General features: G+C 55.0%; 1 protein-coding gene across 1 annotated transcript in view; it reads right to left on the reverse strand.

The window, feature by feature from the left end:
- Positions 1–2,073: 2,073 nt before the first annotated feature.
- Positions 2,074–13,938, reverse strand: part of RSPH14 (radial spoke head 14 homolog) — an 83,287-nt gene continuing 71,422 nt past the window's right edge. Inside the window, exons 5-7 of the mRNA XM_003905311.3 lie at positions 6,498–6,726; positions 4,452–4,588; positions 2,074–2,377 (exon numbers count right to left, since the gene is read on the reverse strand). Coding sequence (XP_003905360.1) covers positions 2,121–2,377; positions 4,452–4,588; positions 6,498–6,726 — 623 coding nt within the window. The 3' untranslated portion in view covers positions 2,074–2,120. The remainder of the gene's footprint in view (positions 2,378–4,451; positions 4,589–6,497; positions 6,727–13,938) is intronic.

The following is a 13,938-nucleotide window of genomic DNA, read 5'->3' on the forward strand; positions in this document are numbered from 1 at the left end:
TTTTGGTATCAGGGTAATATTACACTCATAGAATGAGTTGGGAGGTATTTCTTCCTCTTCTGTTTTTTGGAACAGTTTGTGAAAGATTGGTACTAATTCTTGCCTGGAGACATTTAAGGGTAGATGTTAAGTTGGACATAAGAATTCAGAACTCAGGAGAGAGGGTGGGGCTGTATACCCAGATTTGGTGGAGACAGGGGAGAGAGACCAGGCTCAGCTCAGAAGGAACCTGTTAGAGAAGGCCCAAAGCCAGGCAGATGAGATTGCACAGGGAAAGTGGGAGAAGATAGGGCCTAGAACAGAGGCATGAGAAGCATCAGCACGACCAGCCATATAAACAAAGACAGTTCTACAGAGGATACCAAGAGCACAGGGTCTTGCAGCAGGGAGTTTGGTAATCTTGGCCAGAGCCTGTGGTAGGGATAGAGCCAGCCTGCTGTGTTAAGGCAGGACTGGAACATGAGGAAATGGACATGAGGAAATGTTTCCTGAAGGAGAACAGATTTCCTCTTAGGGGGCCTTTTTTAAAGCTTTATTTTGAGAGAGTCTCACTCTGTCACCCAGGCTTGAGTGCAGTGGCATGATCTCAGCTCACTGCAGCCTCTGCCTCCTAGGCTCAAGTGATTCTCATGCATCGGTCACCCAAGTAGCTGGGAATACAGGCGTGCGCCATCACGTCCAGCTAATTTTTGTATTTTTAGTAGAGAGGGGGTTTTGTTATGTTGGCCAGGCTGGTCTTGAACTCCTGGCCTTGAGTGATCTGCCCACCTCAGCCTCCCGAAGTGCTGGAATTACATGAATGAGCCACTGCACCCAGCCCTCTTAGGGGTGCCTTTTTTGAGAATGGGAATGAGCCTGAAACCCCAGCTGGGCCCAGCTGCCCATCCCTTCCACAACAAGAGGCCCTACTTGGATTCATCCTATGATTCCAGAGACAATAACTTCCCTGTGTTTCTTCTGGGAAAGTGAGGACCCCTGGGGCTCATTGAAAGGACTAAGAAGGGGCTTCCTTTGAGATTCTGGTTTTGCTGAAAGGTTTATTCTGGGAGGAGTGGGCACCTCACAGGAAATATGACTGCCAAGGGGTGATGTGAATGAAGGAAACCTTCTTTGAGACAGAGAGCTTCAGAAAGCTCCTGGGAAAGAGTAAGGCTCCAGCTCAGCCCCAGACGAAAGGGCCCAGCCCTGAAGCTGAGTTCTGCTCTGACAGCTCCTCCAACAGAGGCCAGGACAAGCTGCTTCTCCCCCAAAACGAGGAGAACCATTGCCTCGCCAGACCATGCAGAGATGAGTAGAGGGAGATTAAGGAGCTCTCCTGGTCATTCCCCAACCTCAGCCCCATGCCCCAGAGCCCCCTGCAGCTTGGCTTCTCCCCTCCTCCACCTCTCAGCCCACCTCTCTCTCTCCTTGCCTAAGCTCCCAGCCTCCTTGTCACCTTCACTGCAGGGAAGGAGCCCAGATGAAGGCACAGGCAGAAGAGGGCTGCCCTGGGGGCCACATACACCCAAGGGAAAGAGAAGGGAGGGTGGGATGGGCTTCAGGCCAACCTGGGGGCATGCTTGGGTGACTTCCTTGCTTTGGAGAATAATGCGGCTGTTTAGGGTAAGATCTTAATGAGGAAACCAGAACTGACCCCTGTCCTGAGCACTCGTCCCTGGAGGAGGCCTCTCCACGAAGAACCTGCATTGGGTTTCACCTATCACCTTCCATCCCATCACCCAGGGTGGGGAAGGGGCAGACCTGGCAGAGCAGAGCCACACCCAGCCACACCCCAGGGATCAGTCACTCAGTCTTCTGAAACCTGGGTGGTGCCTGGCCCATCTGGGTTCCTTCCTTCTCCTAGCCCAAGTCCCTGCCCCCAGCCTTGTCCCTGGAGGGCTCAGCCCTGCTCCCCTCCTTCTGAGGGGGACTCTTGGCCCCAGGAGAGAGCACAACTCCAAGGTCACTTCCCACTCATCCCCCACACTGGGTTCAGCCTGTGCCACCCAGGACCTGATGCTTCTGGGCCTGGCAAGAGACCGAGAGAAGATGTGACTGTGCTCCAGGAACAGAAAGTGCCATTCGGACTCGAGATAAAGAGACTGAGCGCATTTATTCACACACAGAGGTGGATGAGGGACTCAGGGTTTGAACTCGATGACACTGACGGCGATCCGGGCTGCCCGCTGTAAGGCTTCAGCCACTTGAGGCTTTTCGTGAGATTCCACCTCCATGGCACGGAAAGTGGGCACGTGCACCTGCAGGACCTTGCGGCCCTCGGGGGCCTCTGCCAGCATGGTAAGGGCCTTGGTGGCGTTCAGGCGCGCTACGGTCATGGGGGAGTGCAGCAGCTCCAGGAGCGGGCTGATGGCTTGTGCCTCCAGGGCCGCATACTTCCCTGTAGGCCACCAACACAGGGCGTTCCTAACAGCCCAAGGGGCCCTCTTCTCACCCCCTCACCCTAGCCCTCTCCTGACCCTCCTCCTTGTGCAGTCTCAAGGGGTTTATGCCTGGTTTACGCCCCACCAACATGCCCTCACCCTCAGGGCTCTTGCGCCTTGGCTGAGTCCAGCCTGGGCCTGGCCCCTTCATCTCTTGCCTTTCCGGCCTCAACTGGCTAATCTCAACCCAGGAGTTGTATCCTGCCCAGGAGTTCAAGAGCAGCCTGGGCAACATAATGAGATTCCATCTCTACAAAAATTTAAAAATTAGCCAGATGTGGTGACAGGTGCCTATAGTCACAGCTACTCAGGAGACTGAGGTGGGAGGATCACTAGAGCCTGGGAGTTTGAGGCTGCAGTGATTGTGACATTGTACTCCAACCTGGGTGACACACTGAGACCCTGGCTCTTAAAAAAAGCAAACCCAGCCGGGCACGGTGGCTCACGCCTGTAATCCCAGCACTTTGCTGAGGCGGGCAGATCACGAGGTCAGGAGATCGAGACCATCCTGGCTAACACGGTGAAACCCCGTCTCTACTAAAATTGCAAAAAAATTAGCCGGGCGTGGTGGTGGGCACCTGTAGTCCCAGCTACTCGGGAGGCTGAGGCAGGAGAATGGCGTGAACCTGGGAGGCGGAGCTTACAGTGAGCTGAGACCGTGCCACTGCACTCTAGCCTGGGCGACAGAGCAAGACTCCGTTTAAAAAAAAAAAAAAAAGTAACTCAATAGTTCATTTATGTTGCCGATATTTCTTGAGCACCTACTCTGCACAAAACACACACAGTTCCCGGGAGATGCCCTCCTCAACCCTTCGCTGCCCCTTCCTGCTGTCCTTGCCGGCCCTACACTCCTGCAGTTCCCAGCGGACTCTCCCCTTTGCTGGTGGAACCTTTCAGCCTGGGCCCTGCCAACTCCCATTGTCCTTGGGGTTGATTCCAAGCCCTTCCCAAAGGAGGCTTGGCACCTGTGTGTGCCCCACCCATGCTGGGCTTCTCCTTCACATCCCTCATCACTGCCTCCCAGGGCCTGGCACGTGGCAGGGGCTTCAAGACCCTCAGCTGGAGTGCCAGCTTGGGAATAAGTGGCCTCATCTCCCTGGGTCCCAGCCTCTTGGGTGTCGAGCCCCGTGGCCCTCCAAGCACTCCTGCAGGAAGCCTGGACCGAGACGGACACTGGGCTGAGGCTGTCCCAAGATAAACACGCAGGGAGAGCCCCTGCCACCATGCAGTCAGCATCCTGACTATACCAGTAAAAGGAGGGGCTGTGGACTCCAAGAAGGACCCAACCTCTCCCATCTGTGTACCTCAAGCAGCATTAGGGTCAGGTGTGGAGGGCCTGGGAGGACCTGTCTTTGGGAGGCTGATTGCAATTCCAAGCCCAGATGGTCCTCTGTGGAACTCAAAGGAAGCACAGGGCCCCAGGCTGGTGGGTGAGTAGGGGTCAGAGGGAAAGTCAAACGCTTTCAGGGGACCTGGGAGTGCCATGCCCCAGTCTGCCAGGTGTGGAAACAGCCCAGCATTCTTCCATTCGCCCAGGGTTGGGTGACTTAGAGGGGAAGCCTGACTGGTTGGGAGTCCCAATTCTGAATTTGCCCCCTGCCCCAGTTTAAAAAAGTAATTATGATGAATAAACACCATAGAGTCCAGGGCTCCAGGATTTGCTTAGACCTCAGGATAACAGAATCATGGATGGTAAACTAATCAACTCCTGGGTCACAGCTCACGAGGGGCCTGGGTGGGAGGTGGGAATTCCAGGCCCAGGGAACAGACTGGTGCGAAGGCACAGAGGTCCTAATGTGAGTGACCGGTGAGGGGCCACTGTGCTGGGGAGAAGAGGGAGGGCTGAGCCTCAGACCCAACCTTGAAAGGACATCAGTGATAGACCAAGGGGAGGGTTGTTTTTTTTTTTTTTTTTTTTTTTTGCAAAATGTGGGGTTTGGGGAACAACACCCAGCCCCTGAGCACAGAAAGCTCATCATGGCTGCTAGCCTGCTGGGGTCTCCCTCCCTGTGGCACCCCCGACCGCCTCACCTTCAGTGATCACTGTGGCGAACATCAGGGCCCCGGCGGCATTAGACTTCACATGCTCCACCGGGTCTTTCAGTAGATGCACCAGGATGGGGATGACGTCAAACTTACACACCTGTTTCTTGCCCTCTCGAGATATGCTGGGGCAGAGAGGGAACAGAGAGGGGCTCTGCTTGGAAGGGAGAAGAGGGGCAAGGCCCAGGAGTGCTCCAGGGAAACACAAAAGAAAGAATTGTGTTGGGACTACCCCAGGTAGTCCAAGGACTGGTCCCCATGATCCAGGACTGGTCAAGGCGGGGATGCTGGGCTGCAGAGGAGAATTGGTGTGAATGCGGCCCACTGCGAGTGAAGACCAGGGAGTGACAGGGCCTCATTCTGAGCCAGCACACAGAAAAGAAACAGGGCACATTCTCCGTGGCCCCAAAATGGGAAAGAGCAGGACCCAGGGGTGTCAACCACAGGCAGACCCATTTTGACTTTGCCTAGGAGCCAGAGCTGCCAGTGATGGGTCAAGCTGCCCCCAACAGCAGTGGCTGCCAGGCACTGGGCAACTGCAGCTAAGGACTCAGACCAGGTGACCTTTAGGCCACTTACTCTGGCACTGAATGAAGTTGTGGAAATGAGGATGATGACTCCCTAAAAGTTTCCTGTGAGAGAGTCAATTCTGTCCCCTAAAAAGCAAGGGTTCCCTGGGCCAGGAAACACTGTTCACAAGCCCCACAGAAGTGTCACAGTGCAAAGACCCCTGTGTCACTTAATCAACCTTTCCCAAACGTAGCCACCAAAGAACCCTCATTTTTGTAGAGCTCTTAATGACCTCAAAGACACAGGTGTTCCCTGGGAAACAGATTGAGAAATGGGGTTGGCCAGCCACTAGCTGTGACCTTGGGAGCCTGTGGAGCTTTCAGGACAGTGGGACTCAACCCCGAGGCCCGTGATCAAAGATGCAGAGTCCTGGGCCCCACATGCAGGGATTCCCCGATTCGTTTACACAGCGAGACACTGAGACAAAAGCTGGGTTTCTCCAGCTCAGCGTTCTTTAGGGCCAGATAATTCTCAACTGGGGGCCAAAGCTCCACCGCTGCAAACCCTGGGTTTAGGGCAGGAAACAGAGGAAAGCCCTGTCCTCAGGAGCTCCCCTCGGGGATGACACACAAAGTAATGGCAGGGATGGTGTTCACAGTGGACATGGGAGGACGGGGGACAGCGGGGAGGTTACAGTTTCAGAGAGAGAGCTCTCTCCTGGCAAGCCACTCTCGTGGTCACACAGAAAGGGGACCTCTGAGCAGACCTAAGAATGACGGGACTGGGACAGGGTCCAGGAATCTGCTTTTTCACAAACCTCCCGGGGGCCTGGGTCAGGAGCCCCACTTGCAGAAATACTGGCCTGGGCCTCTAGTGAGACTCTCAGAAGAGAAGCCAGGACTCAGGGAAGGCAAGAGGGCCTCCACTAAAGAGACGTAGCCCCAGCTAAGGCAGGGACTCTGGGGGTCGGTGACCAGCCCATCCTTGTGAAGAGGGGCCCAATGTGAGAACACACACCGCACCCCGCCCCTTGCAACTTTGAGGCTTTGTGCTCCCTCAGTTTCCAGGCCAGGATGTAGACTGTGATCTTGTGTGGCCTGGGGTGAGAGACAAGACACTGCCTCCATTTCTCACCTGTGAAGGCAGACATCGCCTCCCTGGAGGGTTGTCTAAATGTGAGGTTTGGAGACAACGCCTGGCACACAGGAGGCACTCAGTGACCGCTGGGTGTCATGATCATCACCAGTGCATCTCCTGTGCTGGCCTTCCTCATGGGGAGGGGGTGCCAGTCGTCTGGCTTTGTCCAGCCTGAGGGGTTTTCTGGGATACAGGACACTCCCAGGCCAAAGGGATGGTGGTCACCCTAGGGGAGAAGGTCATCCTCCGTCCCAGCTTCCTCCTGCCCCTAGGCACAAGCAGGCAAGGGGAAGCAGGCCCAGGGTGGCCGCCCTTGAGCTCTGGACCAGCCCAGCTCAGGTGCCTTCTCCCAGCCTTGGCAGAAACCCAGCCTAGGCCAGGACTCACCTGACATTAAGGAGCGCATGAGCGGCCTTGCTGCGGATGTTCTCGTTGACACTGAGGAGTTTCTGCTTCAGGACAAGCACCACGTTGCTGCCCAGGGCCTCAGTGGCATCCTCCCGCAGGCAGAGGACCAGTGTGTCCAGGATGAGCTCCTGGAACTCCTCCTCCCGCTCCACCTGCAGCTTCCACACCAGTGGGGAAATCAGACCCTTGCTGATGATCTCTTGGGCCCCTACAAGGCAGGAAATGGCGCTGAGGGCGGGCCGGCCACCCACCCACCCATGCCAGTTGGCCTGCAGGGCTCAAGGAGGGTCTTTTTTTTTTTTTTTTTTTTGAGGCGGAGTCTCGCTCTGTCACCCAGGCTGGAGTGCAGTGGCCAGATCTCGGCTCGCTGCAAGCTCCGCCTCCCGGGTTTACGCCATTCTCCTGCCTCAGCCTCCCGAGTAGCTGGGACTACAGGTGCCCGCCACCTCGCCCGGCTAGTTTTTTGTATTTTTTAGTAGAGACGGGGTTTCACCGTGTTAGCCAGGATGGTCTCGATCTCCTGACCTCGTGATCCGCCCGTCTCGGCCTCCCAAAGTGCTGGGATTACAGGCTTGAGCCACCGCGCCCGGCCACAAGGAGGGTCTTGCAGAGCCAGTGGGTGGGTTTGACAAGAGGACTTGCAAGTGCCACCCCCCCCCACACACGTCCTCCCTGGCCAGGGGCCTGAGCGGCCAGCAGGCGGCTGCAGTGACGGCCATGTCGGGCTGAGGGCAGAGGCTCAGAGGACCCGGGAAGGACCAGCCTTTGGTCACCAGTGTCTCAGGGGGCATCCACCATAGCAGGCGCACGTCAGCTGGAGAGGCAGTAGCCACCCCTCAGAGAGCCAACAGCTCACTCCTGTGGGGCCCAGGCACACTAGGAAACCTCTACTCTTCCCTCCCCCTGCCCCAGAGTCGGGGAGCCAGTCAAGCCCCCACTTCCCATTCACCAAAATATTTCAAAGCTGCTGGAGACCCCACACTGGTCTGACCAGTCCTTGAGAAGAGCTTGGGTTTGACTCTGAGACAGAAGACCTAGAGTACAGGCCAGTGTCTTGCACACCAAAAAGAGCTGTGCCCCAACTAAAGGTGATGGGAAGCCATGGGCTCTGGTCTTCAAGGGACCTCGGGCTCTGTGGGAAGGGGGGCTCCACATGGCACCGCTGGGGTGCAGGTACTGGGAGAAGCACAATGAGGCAAGACTCCCCCATAAACAGGCCCCACCTGGCTCCTCCCAGCTCCCTTCCCTCCTAAGGAATGTCAGCAAGTGGCTGCCTAGAGAACCCAGAACTTGGGCACGAGTGGCATCCTGAGGAGCCCAGGACGGTGGGCAGAACAGCCCTCCTGAGTCACTGAGATGAGATGCACAGGGAATGTGCAGAGTGCCCTTCCCTATGGCATGCGGCTGCCCTCACCATTGCCCTGCAGCCCACTGCCCACTGCAAAACCATCTACAGCCCCCAGGGAGGTGGCCACCAGCAGACACCTCTTTCTTCCGCCCTCCCCAGCTAAACTGTCTAATTTACTCTAGAGAGAGAAATAAACAGGTTGATTAGCCTAAAGGTCTACAAGTGCCAATTAGTACTAGGGATTTTCTCTTTGAAGACATCACCCCAGCCTTCTTCCCCTGCTCCCTGAGGATATCAAACGGCAGGTGCCCAGGATGATGGGGTAGAGAGGCGGAGCAGGGTGCCGAGTGACTCTTACTGTCCCCCCATGTCTCATAATGTCCAGGGGCTCCCCGTGCCCCATCCTCCAGGTCCCCTGGGGTGGTGTCGGGTGGCTCCCAGTGCCCCTGGCTACCATCTCACTGGGGTATAAGATGGAGCAGCTAGCTCTGCCGTTTGTTCTCAGGGCTCTGACCACCCAGGAAAAGTGGGTTCCTGTTGCTTCTAGTGTGTTGGGCTTTTTTATTTTTTATTTATTTTTTTAAATTTATTTATTATTATTATTATACTTTAAGTTCTAGGGTACATGTACATAACGTGCAGGTTTGTTACATATGTATGCTTGTGCCATGTTGCTGTGCTGCACCCATCAACTCGTCAGCACCCATCAACTCATCATTTACATCAGGTATAACTCCCAATGCAATCTCTCCCCCCTCCCCCCGCCATGATAGGCCCCGGTGTGTGATGTTCCCCTTCCCGAGTCCAAGCGATCTCATTGTTCAGTTCCCACCTATGAGTGAGAACATGCGGTGTTTGGTTTTCTGTTCTTGTGATAGTTTGCTAAGAATGATGGTTTCCAGCTGCATCCATGTCCCTACAAAGGACACAAACTCATCCTTTTTTTATAGCTGCATAGTATTCCATGGTGTATATGTGCCACATTTTCTTAATCCAGTCTGTCACTGATGGACATTTGGGTTGATTCCAAGTCTTTGCTATTGTGAATAGTGCCGCAATAATGGACTTTTTTATTTAATGTGCACAGATTTCAAAAAAAAAAGCCTAGGTCTCATTCTAAACACATTGCTTCCAAGCTGTGTGACCTTGGATGAGTTACTCAACCTCTCTGAGCCTAGTTTCCTTATGACTGAAATGGGCCTACCTGGCAGGGGATTGTGGATGAAAATGTGTTCCACGTGCTGTGGATTTCTTCATCCATATAAGGGTCTGTCCCTGTGTGCCCAGAACATCTGGGCCTAGGGTGGCAAGAGTCTCCTGAATTCCACCAACACTGAGCCCCAGTTACAAGCAAGGGCCTGCTGGGGGCTGAGGGGTAGGATACAAGACAAATGCTGCACAGCCCAAGCCCTGCAGAGCCCGTTGGTGCAGAGCCCCTGCCACCCCTCCTGAAGGCCTGATCCTCTCTCCCGCGCAGCTCCCTGCTTTGCCCAGACCACACACCTGGCCTCCTGCTCCCGCTCTGCTTCCCTCAGGTTCTGCCCCACGGTCTCCCTACCCACTCCTGGCTATAGATCCAACTCAGCGGTGACCTGGACGGCCCTCTTCCAGCTCACGGCAGGGAGGTGACAATTTGACCTTCTATTAATTTTGCTGGCAGATGGAAGGACAAGGTTCTGGGATGGGGACACTTGAGTAAAGACCTGGGGGTAAGGAAGTTGTTAATTTTCAAATCACGGCTAGATTGTAGCCTCATCTGCACCTATCTGAGCTTCCCAGGAAATCCCTGGGACAGGTGTCGTTGCTGGAGCTGCTGCATGAGTCAGGATGGGCACAAGTTGGGGGAGGGATACAGAGAGAGTTGAGGTCAGAAAAGTCAACATTCAGGGTGTTCACCTCCATTGCCCACCTCTCCTTGATGAGGAAACTGAGGCCCAGAGAGGCAACTTGAATACCCAAGGTCACACAGCAGATGGTGGCAAAGCCAGGCAGGGCCCTCAGCTCCTTGGGTTTTGTTTCTCAGGCATTTGTCTTGTACTTCTGCTCCTAGAAATGCTTAGCACAGGGACCGGGGTTCATTTTGAGACAGAGGGAGAAGATTAAAAATAAAACGCGTGCCGGGTGTGCCTTTCTGCTCGTTCACTTTGCTTCTTTTCAGCTAAAAGAAGAGTCTCGGGCCTGGCTATTTATAACTAACCCAGATCTGCGATGGTTTGCTCAAGTGGGGGTGGGGCACACAGACCCCAGGGAAACAGTCCGGGAAACCCACCCAACTGGGCGGTAGCCTGAGAGTCTGCTGGGGGTGGGGGGTGGTTGCAGAGGAGGTAGGACAGGTGGGGCACAGAGAACCAGCCAGATGGGGTGGCACCAGAGCAGGCCAGGCTCTGGGCCATCCATGGTTTAGAAACAAGCAACACATGCCCACCCCACCCCCGGGAAGCGGGAAAACTAGTGGAAGAGTCAGCTGGGGACAGGTCATTACAGAACAGGTTGACATGTGTGTAGACCAGGAATTCCAGGGTCCTAGGGGCTCTGGAGGTGCACAAGGGGAGGCCCTGGGGAAGCTGGTTCTCATGGAGATGAAGGAGAGTCCAGAACAGCAGGGGAACAAAGGTGTGTTTGTGGGGAGTGCCCGATCTGGCCTGGCTGATATGTAGGGGCTAGGATGGGTTCAGTGGTTGATGAGCCAAAGAGATCCATTGGGATAGAGGGGTCACGGATGTCCATGGTGTGCAGCCCCAGTGGTGGAGTTTGGGTCATTTTCTTTATCTTATTTTTTTTTATGAGACAGTCTCGTTCTGTTACCTAGGCTGGAGTGCAGTGACATGATTTCCACTCACTGCAAGCTCCGCCTCCCGGGTTCACGCCATTCTCCTTCCTCAGCCTCCCGAACAGCTGGGACTACCGGTGCCCACCACCACACCTGGCTAATTTTTTGCATTTTTAGTACAGATGGCGTTTCACTGCATTAGCCAGGATGGTCTCAATCTCCTGACCTCGTGATCCGTGAAGGTGGGTCATTTTCTTTGTGGAGGGGGCAGGGGGTGCGGGTGCTGACACCATTTGCAGGGGCCACTCCTCAGCCAGCTGTGCCTGCTGGGTTGCGGAGGTGCTGAGTGGCCTCAGTCACCACCAGGACAGAGCACCAGCACCCAGGTTCTGGTCACAGCCACACCCTTTCCTGCCAGGGGACTGCACATCCACACATGGCATCTGGGGCCCACCTTGCCACAGGTGACCCACCTGTCCAGCTTTAGCCTTGCATGGCCCTGTGCCCTGAACTCGTGGCCCACTGAGCCTGTCTTTGCTCCAAGGGGTGCTTCTCTGTCCTCAGCTTTCTTGGCTTCCCAGTAGCCGGGAGCATGGTTAACAGCTTCTTCCTTCACCACACACTCTCTTCCCGTGCCTCTGGTACTCTCCATTCTCTGGTTCCTGACCACCTCTCCAACTGCTCCTCCATCTTTTTGGTAAGCACCATCTCTTCCTCCAGTGGTCCCCACCTTCTCCCCTTCTCTCATCTCCCTGGGTCCTGATAATACCCCGCTACTGTCTCCCAACATGCTCTGCCATCTCACAGCCACAGCAGACCCTGCACTGTACTCGGCCTCACAGACTGACTTCTGTGCTCACTCCCACTTCCTCTGGACTGACTGATGTTTTCATTATTTTACTATGTCCAGTAGGACAACTCACATTGTCTGTGGGACCATGCCTACTGTAAATAGGGAACAAAAACTCGTCCTCCTCCTTCTCAAATTCAAAACACTATCGTTAAAGCTCTCTAGTGGTTCTTAGGCCAACGTCCCCGACCCTACTGTCCCGAGCTGGCATCTGTGCATGGGCAATGGCCCCGGCCACATTGGTCTTCTCTGGGTTCTTCCTGGCCTCGTGCTCCTTCATGTCCTGCACCCTCCCCGCCTTGGAACTCACTTCCCTCCCACCCTACGTCACTGGCTACCTCCACGCCTGCTATGGCCTCATTCTAAGCATCTCTTTCTTTGGGAAGCTGGCCCAATGCCCAATGCTCCCCCACTCCACGTGCCCCCAGAGCCCCAGTGGGTCTCCTCAGATAACCTCACATGATTGTAAGGCCCAATTGTTGTTTGCTTTCTGCCCCTGCCCTACAGTCAGAAGATCTGCCAGTAAAGGGCCGGTCTGAATCCTAGAACTGTGCCTACAACTATACCCTGGTGGAAGAGGCTATCTGTAAGTGACTGCTGCATGAATACAATATTGGTTTGATGCCAGGTGAGATGCCCCTCTCTTAATTTGAGGTGGTCATCAGCGTCAAGTCAGGGAGGTGTCAGCCAGCCCCAGTGGACCCTTCTGCAAGCTAGCCTCTGTTCTACACCTGGACCACTGGAAAGGGCCGTCCCTCTGTTGCATGTGGGCTTACCCCTGCAAACAACTCAACTCTGAACCCCTCAACTCTGCAGTGGAAACAGACTCTGGCTATCCCAAGACATGCTAAAATGCATTTCCTATATACATCAACCCTCAGAATCACCCTCTGACCACAGTCTGTTACATTCCCCGTCCACAGAAGAGGAAACAAAGGCTCAGCCAGGTAGCACAGCTGCTGGTCTCTGTGTGGTCCTCCTGGTGAGAGGTCCAACCTGACACAGTCTGGTAGTGTGGAGGGCAAGCACAAAGTATAGCCCCTCAGGCCGGGCGCGGTGGCTCAAGCCTGTAATCCCTGCACTTTGGGAGGCCGAGACGGGCGGATCACGAGGTCAGGAGATCGAGACCATCCTGGCTAACATGGTGAAACCCCGTATCTACTAAAAAATACAAAAAACTAGCCGGGCATGGCGGCGGGCGCCTATAGTCCCGGCTACTCGGGAGGCTGAGGCAGGAGAATGGCGTAAACCCGGGAGGCGGAGCTTGCAGTGAGCTGAGATCTGGCCACTGCACTCCAGCCTGGGCGACCGAGCGAGACTCCATCTCAAAAAAAAAAAAAAAAAAAAAAAAACAAAGTGTAGCCCCTCAGCCACTGGCTGAATTCCCTTGGTCCTCACTGGACACCTCCAGTGAGCAATAGGTTCACCTCCATGATGCCCATAACAAATATACGTCCTGTTCCTGACAGTTTAGGCAGCACCCTCGCAGGTGGCCCACGACCGTGCGGGTACGTAACGCAATGGTCTCCATCTCACAGCAGAGGAAACATTCCCAGGGAGGTTACGGGATGATGCTGAGATGCCATAGTGTCCGGCTGGCAAAGCCAGGCACAGTAGCCCCTGCCTCCCCACCACAGAGCTACGATGGAGAGACCACTCTATTGACCTCTGCCATGGTCAGGTCCAGGGCTGCTGCTCAAAGAATGGCACGATCCACATAATTTGACCACAAAGGTGTAAGGTGATAAGGAAGGTGTTAGCTGGGAAGGCATCTGCACTTTGCCAGGGATGCTCTAGGATACACAAAGCTTCAGGTTACAAAGATGGAGAAGACAGAGAGCAGCATTCACGTCTTGGCCCTCTGGCTTGAGAGTCTTTTAAGCATGGAAGTGAGGGGGCTCCTGGCCCTGAGGTCCACAGACAGGCTTTGAAATTGAAAGCAGAATTTTGCAGCCTGGGTTCAGCTGCATTCTGCTGAGGGTCTGATGCTTTCCACGAGCTTCCCAACAGCGCCAATGGCCTTAACTGAACTGGCTCCCTCACTCTTGTCTGGGCTGGGGGCCAGCTCCTTGGTCCTTCTCCCTTCCTTCCCTCCCAAAGCCACCTTTCCGTGTGCCAGGATTGCCAGGGACGCCAAAGAGACCCTACACACTGGAGCAGCAGAGATGACTAATGCCCCCTCCCATCGCGGCACAAACCTCACCGTTGTAAATCGTTAGGGTTTGCATAGGCCTTTCACACGTTCTGAAGGATAGGTGAGACAATCCAGGAAAGCAGGTGCCACTAGCCCCACTTTGCAAACAGAAAGGCTGGAAGAGGTCAGTCGGTTGCCCAAGGACGCAGAGCTCACAAGAGGCCGAGCTGGGTTTGAACCCGAGTGGAGAGAAGGTGAACCGGGACGACTGGCTGCAGTTAAGAGGGCCAGGGCCATGACTGGGCTCAGGCTCGTTTT

This window comes from Papio anubis, chromosome 16 (assembly GCF_008728515.1).
Source record: "Papio anubis isolate 15944 chromosome 16, Panubis1.0, whole genome shotgun sequence".
NCBI classification, from domain to species: domain Eukaryota; kingdom Metazoa; phylum Chordata; class Mammalia; order Primates; family Cercopithecidae; genus Papio; species Papio anubis.